This window comes from Erpetoichthys calabaricus, chromosome 6 (genome assembly GCF_900747795.2).
Source record: "Erpetoichthys calabaricus chromosome 6, fErpCal1.3, whole genome shotgun sequence".
Taxonomy (NCBI): Eukaryota; Metazoa; Chordata; class Cladistia; order Polypteriformes; family Polypteridae; genus Erpetoichthys; species Erpetoichthys calabaricus.
In genome coordinates this window covers 134,317,514-134,335,099 of record NC_041399.2, presented here as the reverse complement: position 1 = coordinate 134,335,099, position 17,586 = coordinate 134,317,514, and the positions used below count along the sequence as shown (strand labels likewise).

Genomic DNA, 17,586 nt, shown 5'->3' with positions numbered 1-17,586 from the left:
CAAACCACCTACTCTCTTGTAGGTTCTGCCTTTTTTTGGGCAAAGAGTAAACCTGGGTTCTCACCCGGGGTGCAAGATGGCATTTCAGGAGTTGTGACAAAGATGAAGGCTGCGTCGCGATTTCCCAAAATTAAAACTCGGAAGCACCCGATTTCTGAGTTGCATTGTCCAACTTTATCGTGTTGCAATTGATGCCGTTCAGTGTATTGTCATTTGTTGCTCATTTATTAGTGCCCCCATTTCTATGATTATGAAAAGAATCAAGCATTGTGTGTGCAATTGTCACCTGTGAGTGAGTCATAGAAATGAGCATTCTTCTGGGTTCCTTGCTGCGAGTGAAGCCTTCATAAAGGTGAATAACTTTTTTTTTAACAGAATGGAATTTGGACTGGGCTGCACGGTGGCGCAATGGGTAGCACTGCTGCCTCGCAGTTGGGAGACCTGGGGACCTGGGTTTGCTTCCCGCGTCCTCCCCTGCATGGAGTTTGCATGTTTCTCCCCATGTCTGCGTGGGTTTTCCTCCGGGCGCTCCGGTTTCCTCCACAGTCCAAAGACATGCAGGTTAGGTGGGATTGGCGATTCTAAATTGGCCCTAGTGTGTGCTTGGTGTGTGGGTGTGTTTGTGTGGGTGTCCTGCGGTGGGTTGGCACCCTGCCCGGGATTGGTTCCTGCCTTGTGCCCTGTGTTGGCTGGGATTGGCTCCAGCAGACCCCCGTGACCCTGTGTTCGGATTCAGCGGGTTGGAAAATGGATGGATGGATGGAATTTGGACTTTGCAATGATCCATAGTGAAGTTCAAGGTCTCATATTGGTTTCTGTGCAAGCCCTGATCATGAAACGTCACTGATTTTGAGGTTTTGTTGACAATATTTCTGGGGAGGGACAAGGGGGAGTGAATTAGATCCAACATCTGCTGCTTACACTCAGCCCATCTCGCCTGTTGGTTTTCATGGAAGTAGTGCAGCAATCTTAACTATATGGCACATCTGTTTTTGACCAGAAGTGAAGGTGTTAATGGGGAAACAATGCTCATCAACTTTGTTTCATTGCTTAGTGGCATACCAGGCAATAGTTGCTTCATGGGGGTCTCCAGTCCCCCAGACCTCTCAATCATTGAACGTGTGTCACTTTCTTGCAGCACTTGATCCTTCATGGGATACCCCAGATTGACAATCGAGTGTCTTTGCTTCACAGGGGACACATTTACAATATTACAAATTTTATAAATTGAAAATGCTCAGCTTATATTTACATTTTATGCACTGATTAAAAGCTTATTTTTTGAGTTAAATTTGTTCACTCATGGTAGCATGGTTCAATTTGTTGTCCAAAACTTAAAAATTTGACTTGTTCATTTTCCAATGTGATATTACTGTTGTGGGCGGCACGGTGGCGCAGTGAGTAGCGCTGCTGCCTCGCAGTTGGGAGATCTGGGGACCTGGGTTCGATTCCCCGGGTCCTCCCTGCGTGGAGTTTGCATGTTCTCCCCGTGCCTGCGTGGGTTTCCTCCGGGCGCTCCGGTTTCCTCCCACATGTCCAAAGACATGCAGGTTAGGTGGATTGGTGATTCTAAATTGGCCCTAGTGTGTGCTTGGTGTGTGGTGTGTTTGTGTGTGTCCTGGCGGTGGGTTGGCACCCTGCCCAGGATTGTTTCCTGCCTTGTGCCCTGTGTTGGCTGTGGATTGGCTCCAGCAGACCCCCGTGAGCCCTGTGTTCGGATTCAGCGGGTTGGAAAATGGATGGATGGATGGATATTACTGTTGTAGGGGGTGAAACCATAAATCAAACATTTTCTACACCCACCATTTAAAACTGTGGTTAGTGACAGCAAGGACATGCAGCTGTAAATCGCAAAGCCAAAGCTTCAATAAGGAGGAGTTAATAGGGTTTACTTGCTTCAGTATAATTAAGAAAATGTACACTTGAGGTGTACTGTTTTCATGAGACCTGTGCCCTTGATTGGATTCAAACTCCAATTCTCAGTATACTGGGGTTTTTTTGTGGACCAGAGACTGTTATATCTAGTTATATACTTGTTTCATGATCTGACTGCTATCTCTGGATTAGTAAAGTATTGAGATGTATCTGAGATGTATCTGGCTTTCACATTAAAATTTTAGATAGATAGATAGATAGGATAGATAGATAGATAGATAGATAGATAGATAGATAGATAGAATAGATAGATAGATAGTAGTAGATAGATAGATAGATAGATAGATAGATAGATAGAGTGCATCAGAAAGTATTCACAGCACATCACTTTTTCCACCTTTTGTTATTGTTACAGCCTTAGAAACAAGTTAAATGGGCAGTACTGAAAGAACAATTTCTCCCTCTGTCTGGAAATGGTTCAAGTTCACAATTTGGGACACCGCCGCAACAGGCAGCCCCGTCCCTCCCCCTCCCTTCCCTCTTCTCCCCTCTCCCTCCTCCTTCTGACTCCACACAAATACCAGAGAAGGACACATCCACACATAACATTCCAGTGGATGATGTCAGGGTCCGGCAGGAAGAGGGTTGTTCATTTTCCTAAAATGACGCTCTGACAGAGAAAATTAAATAAAAAATAAAATAGAATCTGGCCTGACAGAGTAAAAAGTCCACGGTTTCAGAATTCGATGTTCCCTTCTGGCTTCACGTCTTGTTTTTTTTTTTACTTCTTCTGGCTAGAATTGTTTTTTCAGTAATCGCTGGAAATACAGCGCTCAAAAACGAGGATACTACCTACAAGATTAGGAGTCAAGTGTTGGATATAACAGATAGCGATGCCTCTTCCAGTTAGTGATTAGTAAATGTCAAATTGCCACGGGACAGACAGAAACGGACTGAGGGAAACGTGTCTCGACCCTGGAGCGGGTGACCTGTGAAGTCATCGGATTCCTGAGAAAGAGGACGAAAGAAAGAAGTTGAGGAGAGCTCGCCTAGCAGTATACTTCAGACCGGCCGGTTAGCAGGACGCATAGGAAGGAGCTGCTTTGCAAGCGCGGACTGGCCCTAACAAAATGAGGGTTTGCTCACTGCCCCTGAGTTCGAGAGAAGCCCCCGCTGATCGCGGAGAATTTGGATTTTAAACAAGGGGTATACTGACTTGAGATCTTTACTGTTCGAAACATAATAAATAAGTATTGAAGCGGTAAAGTAGTGTTTTAAAGTAATTATATGCGCAGTTTTAGCGCTTACTGAGGGCTGCTGGGCGACTGTCACTCACTTGCACAGCGCGACAGGGCGGGTTCCGGCTCCCCTACGGCCAGCATGCTGGACTGAAATAGGATGGCTTCTGCAGTTTTTGAGGGCACGTCTCTGGTGAATATGTTCGTGAAGGATTGCTGGGTCAATGGGATTCGGAGACTAATCATCAGCAAAAAGGGCGAGGAGGAAGAATTTTTCGAGATCAGGACAGAGTGGTCTGACAGAAACATTCTTTATCTTCACCGGAGTTACTCAGACTTGGGACGGCTGTTCAAAAGGCTTTTGGACTCTTTCCCTGAAGATCGTGGGGAACTTTCTCAGTGCGCATTGCTGGAAGGTATGTATGCGCGAATGGTGGAGGGTGAAAGTGCAGAAAGTCACCAGGGGCCAGTTTATCCGTACGTAGGCATGGCTTCTGTTTTTCAAATGTCACTTCTGCATGAGATCTGAAGTCAATGACAAGTATGACCGTAAAGAGAAAGCAACACGTTTATCTCGCGTTTAAACCGAATCTCTTTTCTTACTGACAGCAATATGTTGCAGTTGCGTGTTCGGGTGTGGGGTTTGGGGTGTTACGAAGATACAGATTTTCTGTGGAATCCAGTTTCTGCACCTCAAGATCTGATTTTTTCGTCAGTTAATAGGACTTTATAATGATGTTCAGTATAGAACCAGCTTGTGAGTGAACGCTGTTTAAACTCTGTATACTATATGCTCCACGTATAGATTACTTTTACTTTTATTTTACTAGATTTTGTGTCAGAATGTGAGAGTGCTGCTGTATTTTTACAAGGTGATCGTTTCAAGCTGAATATCCGTTTATATACATTGTCTACAGAGAGGAAGGGGAAATGGTGCTCTCCTCTCAATAAGTGCGTGGCATTTTCCCTAATTACCGGAGCAAGGTTCGTGAATACGTGTCATTTATTACTTAATGTCAAATACCATGGCGATAGCCAAAGAACACGTTGAAAGTTTCCTTTCAATCATACGTGGACATTTCGGAATAAGCTGTCATTTGATTGCAAATCAATTAGCTGTCACGAACTGCCCAAGCTTTGCTGTTGCTGCGCCGTGACTTTTCTTTTGTACCGGTCTGCTGCGACACCTGCTGGTCGTATGTAGAAATAAGTAAACAAAAGTGTTTTCACGTGGCACTGATCAGACAGATGAGAGTCCAGCGTTTGATCAATCATGTCCTGATATTCCATTATCCATACTTTGAAGCCGAGGAAGAAACCGCAGTAGGTGTCTAATCAAGTCTGGTAATGGTAGCCCGTTATTCTGTATTTATTCAACTGGATTTAATGAGAAGTCAAGCAAAATGACACTTTTTATTGGCTAACTAGTCGTTTTAGTTAGCCAATAAAGGGTGTCATTTTGCTTGACTTCTCATTGCATCCATAATAGCTAACACGGTACAACACCTTACTATTACATTCCACTGGATTTACAAGATTTATGAGATGCATCATTGGGTGAAGCTTATTTCTGAATTAACAACTTCCTCAGTTTTAAAATATTATAGATAGATAGAACTTTATTTGTCCCCAGGGGGAAATTGGACTTTTTACAGAAGCTATTTAAATAAATAGATCAATATATGCAGTATGTATGTGTATACACATATATGTGCATAAAATATGGTCTGAACACACACCAGAATAACTAATATATATATAATATATATATATAATATATATATAATATATATATATATAATATATATATATATATAAGAAAGAAAAACATTTGACTTGGCAATCTCAGTCACAGTGTGGCATTATGCAGGTGTATTGCTTTTGGTTTAAAGGAGCCCCTGTAGTGTTTCTCAACACACATTTGCTGAATGATTTGTTAGCTAAAAGTACTCAGTGTTAGTATGTCAGAGAAAAGATGTGCAGCATTGTTCAAAATGGCACTCAGTTTTGTTTTAATTCTCTCCTTCCGTAGTAACTCCAGAGGATCCAGAGTGTGTCCTGTAACTGAGCTTGCCCATTTAATTAGTTTGTTGATTCTGTGGACCCTCTCTTGAAGTGATGTTACCAGATCAGCACACCACAGTGTAGAAAATTGCACTGGCCATCTTGAGTTGTAGAGGATTTGAAGTATATCACTACTTACATTAAAGGATCACAGTCTCCTTAGAAAAACAGAGCCTGCTTTGCCCTTTCTTATTTAGTTCCTCTGTGTGATGAGACCAATCCAACCTGCTATTGATGTAGGGATGGCTGGATGGTATTGAAGGCACTGGAGAAATACAAAAACATAATAGTCATAGTGCTGCCAGCCTTTTCCAAATGAGAGTGCGTGTTGTGGAGCAGATAGATAATTGCATCCTCCACTCCAGTCTTTTTCTGTTAGGCAAACTACAGGGGGCCCAGATGGCCTACCACAAGAGGACTCGTATAGTCCAGGACCAGTCTCTCAAAGGTTTTCATGATTTGAGACATAAGTCACACTGGTCTGTAGTCATTAGGCGAAGAGGCGTCTGCCTTCTTGGGAAAAGGAACAATAGAGGATGTTTTTATGACTGCTAATTCTGAACTCATATAGAGTGTGAAAGTTGATTCACATTTATTATTGGCTGCTTCATTCTTAAATAGTATTAAACATCTAGGAAATGTTCCACTACTTTTGTTCTTACCTCAAATTTTTTATCCATTAGTCTTTCATCCAAACATGAAATGGTAATCTAAAATTATGGCTTGGTTCTTCATTTTAATGTGCGAAAGGCTGAGGGGTAGAGTTGAAGAAATTCACCATAGACAACCTAATGGGTCCATTCCCCAACAGGTAAGATGCCACTTGTTTGGCCACCTGTTATATACACCCTTGCTCAAGTTAGAGTCACTAGTCAACCTAACTTTGTCTTTGGGATGTGGAAGGAAGCCACAGAAGGAAGTAGAAAGAGTGCACACAGTATAATCTTCACGCAGCATATGAGACTAGGTCACTTGGTTTGTGAGCCAACAGCACTGATTACTGATTATTTAAGGGAATTCATAACTATTTAAGATATCAAGCACTGCTATTTACAGCATGGTAGGGGTTACCTCATTCTGTGGCTGGCTGCAGCCTTTATTCAAGACACATTTAATCTCTTATTCATCTTTATGTTTTCCAGCTCCTATTCTCATGCTGTGCATTCTAAACAATCTTCCCAGAGTTTTGTTATGACATTTAGATTCCATTTACACCTGGCATTAACCCTTGATTTGTATTTGACCTGTATCCTAATATAATTTAGGTGGATTTCATTTACACCTGGCCTTAAAAGGTATTTCCAGTATCTGCATCATATCTGTGCAGAGATTTGTTGTTATATTGGCCATGCAAAATTCAAATCATCTGGTTGTTGTATGAATACCTAAAACACATTTATATTAACACTTGTGTTAATTGTGGGCACTATCCACTTTTGACAATGTACGGAATGTGGTCTGAGCATTCTTATTGCAACTGCATCTATGCCTGGCTATCAGTGTTTTGCAGTATTTTCTGATTATGATTAGATCAATAAAAATGCATGTTAATGTCAGGCATAAAGGGGGCTTTGACTCAAAATGAACATGAGATCGAGCTTTGTATCAGAATTTTGGAACGCAGAACTGCATTCCACCTCTCAGATGAACTTGCTATGATCTCTCCACGTGTGGTACATATTTTTTAAAAATGGAACTTATTATTTACAATAAAAACAAAAGAGTACAGATGTAGATGTGCAGATGAAACACCAATTTTGTTACAACTCATTCATGAGTCTGTTCTGTGCAAAGTACTTGCAGTTTAGAATCAAAAGATATCAAAATATCAGTGAGCATGCTAAATACACAACTTTTTTGAGTTTGATATCATAAGATGGACCTGAGTTACATAAACAGCAAAACGTGATTTACATTTACTAAAATGTGGTGTATTTATATATTAAAATGTCAATTATTCATCATACACAACAAATTATGGGGCATCCGCACAAGTGCTAAAGTATCATTTATGAAAAAGTTCATCTTTTATCTTTATTTGTTATTTAAGTACCCATACAATAAATAAATAACTAAAGAAATAAAAGGGTAATAGATGGAATGGTAGAGCATAAAAAAGATTAGAAACACAATACAATATGCAAAAATGCATCAGAAATGGGTTGTGTGTGTGTGTGGTGGTGCAAAAAGTATAATGTATGACAGTCCCAATGTTCAATGGTAGGAGGCAGAGAAATGAGATGTTGTAACCATTCCTTTAAGGATAAACCTTTTTTTGATGCTGAGGTTTATTTAATTTGTTGACCTTAGAGGTGGGAATAGTCTGAACCTAGGTTGACATATTTTTAAATATACAAAGGATTGATTGTTACAGTGTTTGCAGTAAAACACTTGAGCTGTTAATGATTCTGATGCTATCATTTTTATGTGGTTCTAGCACCATACTTTACAATGATGGCCAGGATCAGAACACATTCTATGACACAGTGATAATACCTAAACTGTTAATTATTTTTCATCCAGGGTTTGTGTAAGATTCTCAGAATCTGAAGGCCTTCTATTGCCATTTTCAGTATGATGGTTGTACCCAGGTTGTACAATATCTGTAACCCAAGGAGCAGCTACCTATAGCCTCTGTTGCTTCATTGATGCTGCCAGCTGTGTGGCACTTTCTCTTTTTTCTTAATTCCACAGTTACTTCTTTGGTGTTTATGACATTCATGACTATGCAAGACTATGGTAATCAAATACCACTGTCAGCTTGGATGCCTCATTCCTGTATTCAGTCATGTTGCTGATCACCCCAGTCACTGTGGTGTCATCGGCAAAACTAATGACATATATTTATTACTATATTTTGTAGCAGACTTGAGAGACCTTAAAATGTGAAGAGATGTGTTTTTGTTGAATATCATTACCACCGTTGATGTGCACATTAGGATAAGATAGAAATATAGGCATCTCCATTTGCATGTACATTTTATTTAGACTAGATTAGATGGTATAATCACAATGTGCTTTGAAAAAACCCACTAAGATGACAGTTCAAACTAACAAACTAAACATCAAAGCAATAAGCAATAAATAACATCCTAATAAAAGTAAGGGTCATGCTTAGGGCCTGAGAGTTGAAATCAGCCAGTGATATTTTTATTTACTACACAAACTGGAGTGGTTCTATGGAGTCTACAACAAATCAGTCAATGTCCTTCATCACTATGTTTTCTAAGCATTTCATGGTCTCATACTGTCAAGTGTCCCAAGAAAGATTAATGTACCCTCTGCCTTCGTAAAGCATACATGTGCAACAAACTGTGATACCAAGGGATTGTCTGGGGAGTGAACATAGTAGTTAATAGTTAGCTCACCAATAAACAGTTTGATATCATGAGGTGATGCCAGTTCAGCAGCTTTACAGGTAATGCCATTTTCAAGCTGCTGCAAACCTCATAGAAATAACATAAAAGAAGTTGACTGACCTTTGACTCTTTGAGATCCTAGGACCAAAGCAGGTAGTGAACAAAACATTATATACAGTAGATGTTACTTTGTACACAGGACACAGTACAATCCTTACTTTAGTTTTCTGATCCTGTTCTACCTTTCATACAGTTGTGAGGACCTAGAACCTGTTACAGTGTAGGGTGATAGCCAGGGGCCATCCATAGAGAAGATGGCAGTCTATTATAGGACACACTAAGATACATACACACCTAATTCATTGACATTGTCCAATTAACATAAAACATGTTTTTAGGATGTGGCAGGAAGCTGTAGTACATAGAATGGACTAAAGCAAACTTTTGGCAATGGCCAAACTCTGCAGAATCAGTGATCAGTCCAGAAATTAAATTAAGCATTCTGGAACTATAAAGCACAACACTAAATATGACATCTTAGTTCTTCTCCATTACAGACAGAATATAGATAGCTGCAAAAATGGCTAGCTTGTCTCTCTTTATACTGTATATTGTGTTGGATCAAAACACACACTTTTACTTGGGGCTGCTGGGAAAGAGTCATATGAAGTAGAACCTTGATATTTGCCAATGGACACGGAGGGCTTAGTTCACGTGTAATGCAAAGTGGAATGAATTGTCAGTCACAATAGTCAACTGGACCTAGAATTGGATGCAAGTGGACTGGTATTGAAATTGCTCAAAGCAACGTCTTGTGTTAGAATGTTTTTGTGCAGGAAAACAAGCAAAACCGCTTTGTACTACAATTGTTTAATGTTTTTCATTTTTCATACTGTATTAGTAATTGTCTCAGGTTAAAATTTTAACATAGCACTGTAAAATATGTAAAAATGTGTAATTACTAACAATATCCAAAACTGCATATAGCAGTTCATTTTTATCATAATTCAGTCATCTATTTTAACTATAATTTTGGCTAGTGGTGGATGTGGGTAGCAGACTCTTTTCTTTTTATTAAAACAGATACCCCATCTTTTTAAACTGGAATTCAGTTGTCTTCTCTTGATAATAAACTTTACTATGTTCTTCAAATACAGACAAGTATCGTAGATTCATGTAGAGGGACGGAATGACATAATTACATTTTCCATGGGTAGTACTGACCAGTAGATTAGTATGGTGTTGGCAGTGTGATGAACATTGTACCATACTGTAGTGGTGAAAAGCCCTAACCTAACAGTCAGCCAGTCACTATCCCTTTCCACATCTACATTTAAGAGTTGAGGATGGTAAATGAAAAAGTACTAGTGACTGAAAAGAGGTTCCTGTACAGTGCAGTGTGATGTGGACACCAGGGGACATACAATTTCCAAAACCCCTAACACAACAGACACAGGGCCCAAGTCCAGCACACAACACACATTTATTATACATCCATCCATTTTCCAACCCGGCTGAATCCGAACACAGGGGTCACGGGGGGTCTGCTGGAGCCAATCCCAGCCAACACAGGGCACAAGGCAGGAACCAATCCTGGGCAGGGTGCCAACCCACCGCAGGACACACACAAACACACCCACACACCAAGCACACAATAGGGCCAATTTAGAATCGCCAATCCACCCTAACCTGCATGTCTTTGGACTGTGGGAGGAAACCGGAGCGGCCGGAGGAAACTCACGCAGACACGGGGAGAACATGCAAACTCCACGCAGGGAGGACCCGGGAATCGAACCCAGGTCCCCAGATCTCCCAACTGCGAGGCAGCAGCGCTACCCACTGCGCCACCGTGCCGCCCGCCATTTATTATACATGGGGAAGTAATTTTTCCTTGCTTCCCACAGCTGCAAAGTACAAAGCATCATGCACTAAAACACAGTACTTTGTTCTCTTTTTCTCTTCCCTCTCTTGTCGCCTCCACTCCTCCTCCAGCAAGCTTTGTCCACCTCCTACCTACTCTGGCTCCCGAACTAGTGGTAGTGGTAGCTCATCTTCTGGCAGCACTTCCACGTGTGACAGCAGTCCTGCTCAGGAGGGCTCAGCCGTTTCCCTTGCGCCCTCTGGCACTGGCCATGGACACTGGCAGTGTTGAGCTTCCATGCTCCAACCCCATGTCACCGTATTATGCCAAGGAGTGGTTGCCCTCTGTTGTCCCAGGGGAGGTATTATCCTGTGCAAGCTCCTTCCCTGAGTCCTTCCCTTAAGAATGTGTCCTGGCCGGGTAAGAGTCCCGGCTGTCCATCACAGTGGACCTCATGGTGCGCATATAGAAGTTGATGAGCACAGAAGGAAACATCTAGGCTTCCCATAGACATTAGACAAAGCAAAATAGTTTACAAACACAAAAAAATTAAATCTGCTGATCCACTCTGAAAACACCAACTCCTTTGATTTTCTGACATTAACAGAGCCTATTCAGCATTATTGGGGATGTGTATATTTAATTGTAGAGTTGCAGCCCTGTTTGTCCACAGAATCCCAGGTAATCAAGAACTACAGTATGCAGCGCAAAACAATACTATGTGGTTCCAGTGATGAGGATTAAGGTGACGAAAATGTGGCTATCAGATGTGCCAGGAATATACAAAGTGCAAAGGATACGGCATCCTCTGAGAACCAGTTGTGACGATATGCAAAGTGGAGGAGATTGAAACTATTTTAAATATTATTTTAATTTTGTTGCAGCAACAGGCTGAGAAAGTATTTCATCACAATGCGAGTGAGTGCCACCAATCTATAGTCATGCACAAGCTGGGACTTAAGATTTTCTCAGTTAGATATTACAAATGTCAGTGAAGATGCCAGTAAATTCGTCACCACAGGTTTTTAAAAATGTGTCCTGAAATTCCTACCTGTCTGGATGTGGCATGGACATTGACATAATGACTGAATGATTCGGCTTTGGGAACAGGAAGGACCTTGTTGCCTTGATCAGTGTGGGTAAAGAAAGCTCTAAATTAAACTGCAGAGAAAACATGGATGACTTTAGGGTGTAGTCTACAAGCATCTTTAAACCTTACCAAATTTATTGACCATCACGATTGTAGTCATACATTGTCCTCATATTGAACAGAGATTAAACCTGCATTTCATGTAAAACATGTTTCAATACTGCCAATGTGAAATGTGTTATGCGATCCATCAGTAAATAATATGTCACTAGCAATACATGGAATTTTAATAGAAAACAGGCAGGTTGTTATGGTAAATACATTAAATAGGTATCTATGCATTTTCTGATGAATCTGATTATGATGGTTACATACTTAATCAGATTTAATGAAGAATCTTTAAACTTGTCCCAATTTACTGAATCAAAACAATCCTGTAATTGTTGCCTTCTTCTGTCTAGACCAGCACCGAATCACTTTCCTTAACGGTCTGTTATGCTTCAGTTTTCTGTATTGCACAAATGTTGGTGGTATTTGTCTATCAAAAGCCAATGTACATTGAAGTAGTATTTATTTGACTTTTTTTCTGCCTCAGTACTAGAAGTGGAGTGCATCACAAGTGACGTAAAAGATTTTCATTTTGGGTCAAACGCTTTACTGTTACTTTAAGAATGTCAGTGAAGCTTATTGGTCCATGCATTATTGAAATGGTCATTTGGAAAAGTATGTGTCATGAAATATTAATAGTCAATAAATGCAGAGTATGCATTATTGTGAAATGTGGATTCTCATTAATATGTAATATTCAATAGTTTTATTTAAAGACAGAGAGATAGAACTTTATTGATCCTAAGCGGAAATTCACCTGCTTCGGCAGCAAGGTATTGTTATTATTATTTGAATATATATTTATATTTGTTAATAAATGTTATAAATGTATTAATAACATTTTTCCAGCCTCTAAAGTGATTGGCAACTTTCAACTGGTCCATTGAGAAGGGAGTATATAAAGCAATAACTTGGCATACCATTCTGGAATTTTTCATGATTTGCACTAGATGTGGCCAGAACTGGCCTAAACTCTTTGGAAATCTGAAATGGAAAAGCAGGTTCAGAAAGGGAATGGATGCATTGAATGACTTAAACCATGTAAAGATGTTAAGATTATATTGTTAAACCACTAGTGAAAGGATAGGGAGCGTGATAAGGCATAGACAAAGGTAAGCATCTGATCTACCCTGTAGTTTGATAGTAGCATGGGACAATTCATTGCAGAATTGTTTACCCCCTTATAATAATGCCAAGTTTTTCATTATGTCACCTCAATTTAAAATTGTTAAATAAAACCACATAACGGTAGCAACTTTAAGTTTTTTTTCCAAAGTAGCTTAGTTAGTATGAATAACTTTGACATATTATGTGAAAAATAACTTTTGATTTAACAAACCTGCATAGAACTGGAGACACTGTGCAGATAATAATGACATCACTTACAGTGTGTGACCTCCAATAACTGACTTATTACCACCACCTAAAGATGTGTGCAATAGGCTAATTGATGACTCTGAATTGGCCCTTTGTGAGTGTGTGCATGACTGGCCCTTGTAGTATAATGGAGTCTGCTGCAAAGTCACGTTCTGACTTTCTTCCTCATACTGCTCTGAGTTAGAGTCTGGCTTTCATTACCCTTAAATGAATTCACAGGCTATCTGAACAAATGCAGGAATAGGTGCTTGAAGAAAGCAGGCATTTTCAAGCAATGCATCAATTCAGTGCTTTCTAAGGAATTAGTTGAAACTATATGGTTGTCACTAGATAGGGTGAAGGTAAGACATAAAAGCAGACTCTAATTTTTTTCAAAGGGCACACACTCTCTGAAAAATAGGTTCTTTTATGTTACAGCCTAATGTTTTTCTAAAAACACACCCCCATACACCATAAAACAAGTGACGAAAGACAAAGGCCTCAGACATTATACAAACACAACAGTTAACTTAATGCTGATTTAACTTCTTGAAATAAACATTTGTTAAGGCAATGGAAAGTAGCACATCATCAGACAAAAGTTTCTTGTACTGCAGGATCATAGTGTTTTGCTGGGTTCACAGGCTTAATTCAGACAAATGGTCCAAAGGCTAAGGAATGACTTAATAACTTCCAACAAGGCAATAATCAAATGTTAAGGTGTTGCGATGAGTAGACAGTCCATGAGTAAGAAAGCAAGCAAGCATCAGCCGCAAACCTATTTACAAAAATGAGTTTAATAAATTATACAATTCAGCAGACACTTGCTCTTTTTGTTTTTTCTCTCTATACCCCAAATATTCCAGCATGTTAGTGGTTATTTAAGATATTGTGCCTGACCTTCAACTCTAATCTTGTTCTCTAGCTTGTTTCTGGATGTTTACATTTTCAAAATGGTCATGTTCTGCACTTCATTTAGTGTTGTACAAACTAAATAATATATGTAGACATTTATGTATTCATTCATTCAGTCATTTTCCACTACTTATCCAAAGCCGGGTCATGGCAACACCAGTCTTAGCAGTGAGGCCCATATGTCCTTTTCCCCAGCCACACTTGCCAACTCGTACTGTGGTATCCCAAAGTGTTCCCAGGCCATGTGGGAGATATAATCCTCCCAGCGAGCCTAATGTGTATACATATGCAAGCTAAATCTGTGTATTAATATATTAATATCTGCGGTGGGTTGGCACCCTGCCCGGGATTGGTTCCTGCCTTGTGCCCTGTGTTGGCTGGGATTAGCTCCAGCAGACCCCGTGACCCTGTGTTCGGATTCAGCGGGTTGGAAGATGGATGGATGGATATATTAATATACTAGGGGGCTTGCTGCTGCTGCTGCCATGCCACGTGATCTGCATCTCGTACAGAGCTTTGAACATTTAAAAGCCTGTACAGCAGCTCTCTTTGTCATCTACTCTTTGTCTTTTATTTCTGGCCCCAGGCGTGGTTAAATCTGTTGGCACAAAGTCTCATCTCATGGGTCATGAGTTCTTGATATTTTAGTTTATAATTTAAAAACGGAATAAGAATCTGAAAATCTAACAACATCACATTAAAGTTTGATAAATTCTGAAAACAGTGATACCAAACATATATATGTAGGTTTTAAAATAAGCCCAATTTAAAGCATGACAAAAAATGTGACATAAAAACGTGACATAAAATCGTTGCACAAAATCATTGCACTTTTAGGCTTAGGATTTTATATACATAGAGTAGATTGTACCAAAAAGAAAGATGCATGTCTGCATAGCTAATTAAAGCAGAAATCACCATTACAAACTAATTATTGATTACATTTGCTCCATACTATAGTCATAGATGCTAAATTTGATTTATACAAAGAATTCATGGAAAAACTGAAGACAGTGCTTCGGTACTGCAGTAATGGATTAAGAAGACAAGACCATCAAAATAAAACATAATATTTATTATACATATGTGTATATCTTGTTTCTAATGCCGGCAGAATTTTCTTTGAGATGGGAATACCTTGTAGGTAGTAAGATGAAGGCTGTGGAGCCAGGATGTGTGATTGAAAGATCAGGGATACAGTCTAGTTTGATGAAAAGCTTTAACAAGATTCAAAATTCAAGAGTGGGATAACAGAATTACTGTAAGTTATTGCTGTTCAAGTTCTGGAGCTTAGGAATCATGGATGACAAAGTGATGCAGTTTTTAGTAATGTTTCTTGGCTCCTGTCCTCATGTATAAAACTTGCTCATGCTAGGAAGTGTGCATAAGCCATTTATTATGAAAAAGTCTGCATTTATAAAACATGAACTTGAAATGGAAACTGGCTTAAAGTTTCATTAAGTTTCAACCATTCGTAAGTCCTACACAAACTTTTTAGGTATTTGAATTTTAGCAACTCCAAGTAACACAACAATGAAGTTAACAGAATGAATGTCATTAATCTCATTTCATTGAACATTTTAATGACATGTCAGACACATTCTGATGTTCTTAAACTAATTATATCACAGGTAAGCAACACATTCTGTCAGTACAGCTGTCTGCAGTGTTAGTAATAATACCTAATGTATACACTTAATGGTAACTGCTTTTAGTGTGTCTATAAAAAGGGTGTGCTGTGTGTTGTACAACATAACTGCTAATGGCAGTGTTAGCTATTTTAGAGAATACTTCCACTGACAGGCTAAAGCAAGTTTTCAGGTTTTGCAATGATATTTTGACTGATGATGATGTCTGGCTTATAAACTGATTTAGACATCCTAGAGTCATCCTCTTGGAGATGTGTGATGAATTATGGCCTACATTGTAGAGACCATTCCACAGAACTCACATAATCCCTTTTCTGCTACCAGTTTTATAAGCCTACAGTATTTGTCAATGGTTAGTTTTTGGCATAACATGGCTGACCAATCAGGAATATGCAATCATCCCTGAGCCGTGTTATGCTGTATGGGATGATAAGTAATCCCTCCTCCATCGCGGGGGTTGCGTTCCAGAGCCACCCGCGAAATAAGAAAATCCGCGAAGTAGAAACCATATGTTTATATGGTTATTTTTATATTGTCATGCTTGGGTCACAGATTTGCGCAGAAACACAGGAGGTTGTAGAGAGACAGGAACGTTATTCAAACACTGCAAACAAACATTTGTCTCTTTTTCAAAAGTTTAAACTGTGCTCCATGACAAGACAGAGATGACAGTTCCGTCTCACAATTAAAAGAATGCAAACATATCTTCCTCTTCAAAGGAGTCAGGAGCAGAGACTGTCATAAAGGCAGAGGAAAATCAATAGGGCTGTTTGGCTTTTAAGTATGCGAAGCACCGCGGCACAAAGCTGTTGAAGGTGGCAGCTCACACCCCCCCGTCAAGAGCACAGAAAGAGAGAGAGAGACAGAGAAAAACAAGCAAGCAAAAATCAATACGTGCCCTTCGAGCTTTTAAGTATGCGAAGCACCGTGCAACATGTCGTTTCAGGAAGCAGCTGCACAAAAGATAGCAACGTGAAGATAATCTTTCAGCATTTTTAGACTAGCGTCCGTATCGTCTAGGTGTGCAAACAGCCCCCCTGATCAATCCCCCTACGTCAGGATCAGAGAAAGTCAGCGCAAGAGAAAGAGAAATGTAAGCTGGGTAGCTTCTCAGCCATCTGCCAATAGCGTCCCTTGTATGAAATCAACTGGGCAAACCAACTGAGGAAGCATGTACCAGAAATTAAAAGACCCATTGTCCGCAGAAACCCGTGAAGCAGCGAAAAATCCGCGATATATATTTAAATATGCTTACATATAAAATCCGTGATGGAGTGAAGCCGCGAAAGGCGAAGCGCGATATAGCGAAGGATTACTGTACTGTACTTAAGATATCCTTACCATCAGGGTGAGCAAGCCAACATCAAAAGGCAATTAGCAGTGATTGCTGATTTTCTTAATGCAATTGCTGCAATGAATTTGCTTTTTCAAACAGAGAGCACTTTCATTTATTTAATATATGACTAAAATGTGATGTTCAAATGTGTCTGACTAACACTGTTGCACGACTCAACCTATGATTCCTTTATTTTACCAAAGAGTAGTGTGTAAAGCAGACTTCAGGGTCATGCTTTGTGTGATGGTTGGCATTTTTTAGTAAGTAAGCTTAATTGATTGCATTGCAATTAAATTTAGTACATTACAGACTGACTGACTGACTGACATTACAGACAACTTGTATAAAAGACAAGAAATAATGATTGACATGCTAACACATGATTAGTGATAGAACAGATCATTTAAAGGTAGATAGCAGTGTTTGGACTCATTAGTTCAGCAGTGTTTGGACTCATTAGTTCAGTTCCACGAAGGTTTGCAGCATTGTGACGGCTTGTGCAGTACTGCACAACTTAGGCCAGGAACATATATGGCCTCAGGACATCCATGCAATAGCAATTCATGGATGTTGTACATTGAACATAAAGGGACTAGTATTGCAACACAGCCTATGTCAATTCATGCTTTGTACTGGTGGCAGTCTGGGCGCTGTATGATGGTGCATTGCTCTCTCCACTCAGCTGCTCCCGCTCGTTTTTTGTTTTCTTTTTTTGTGATTCCTGCTGAAACACCA

General features: G+C 39.8%; 1 protein-coding gene across 2 annotated transcripts in view; it reads left to right on the top strand.

Moving 5' to 3' along the window:
• Positions 1 to 2,459: 2,459 nt before the first annotated feature.
• The window catches only part of pxdc1b (PX domain containing 1b), a 50,363-nt gene continuing 35,236 nt past the window's right edge, over positions 2,460 to 17,586 (top strand). The window contains exon 1 of one of the 2 annotated variants that reach the window (XM_051929036.1): positions 2,460 to 3,529. In XM_051929036.1, the coding sequence (XP_051784996.1) occupies positions 3,274 to 3,529 (256 nt within the window). In that variant the 5' untranslated portion in view covers positions 2,460 to 3,273. The remainder of the gene's footprint in view (positions 3,530 to 17,586) is intronic. The other variant, XM_028803932.2, reaches the window with a different exon arrangement.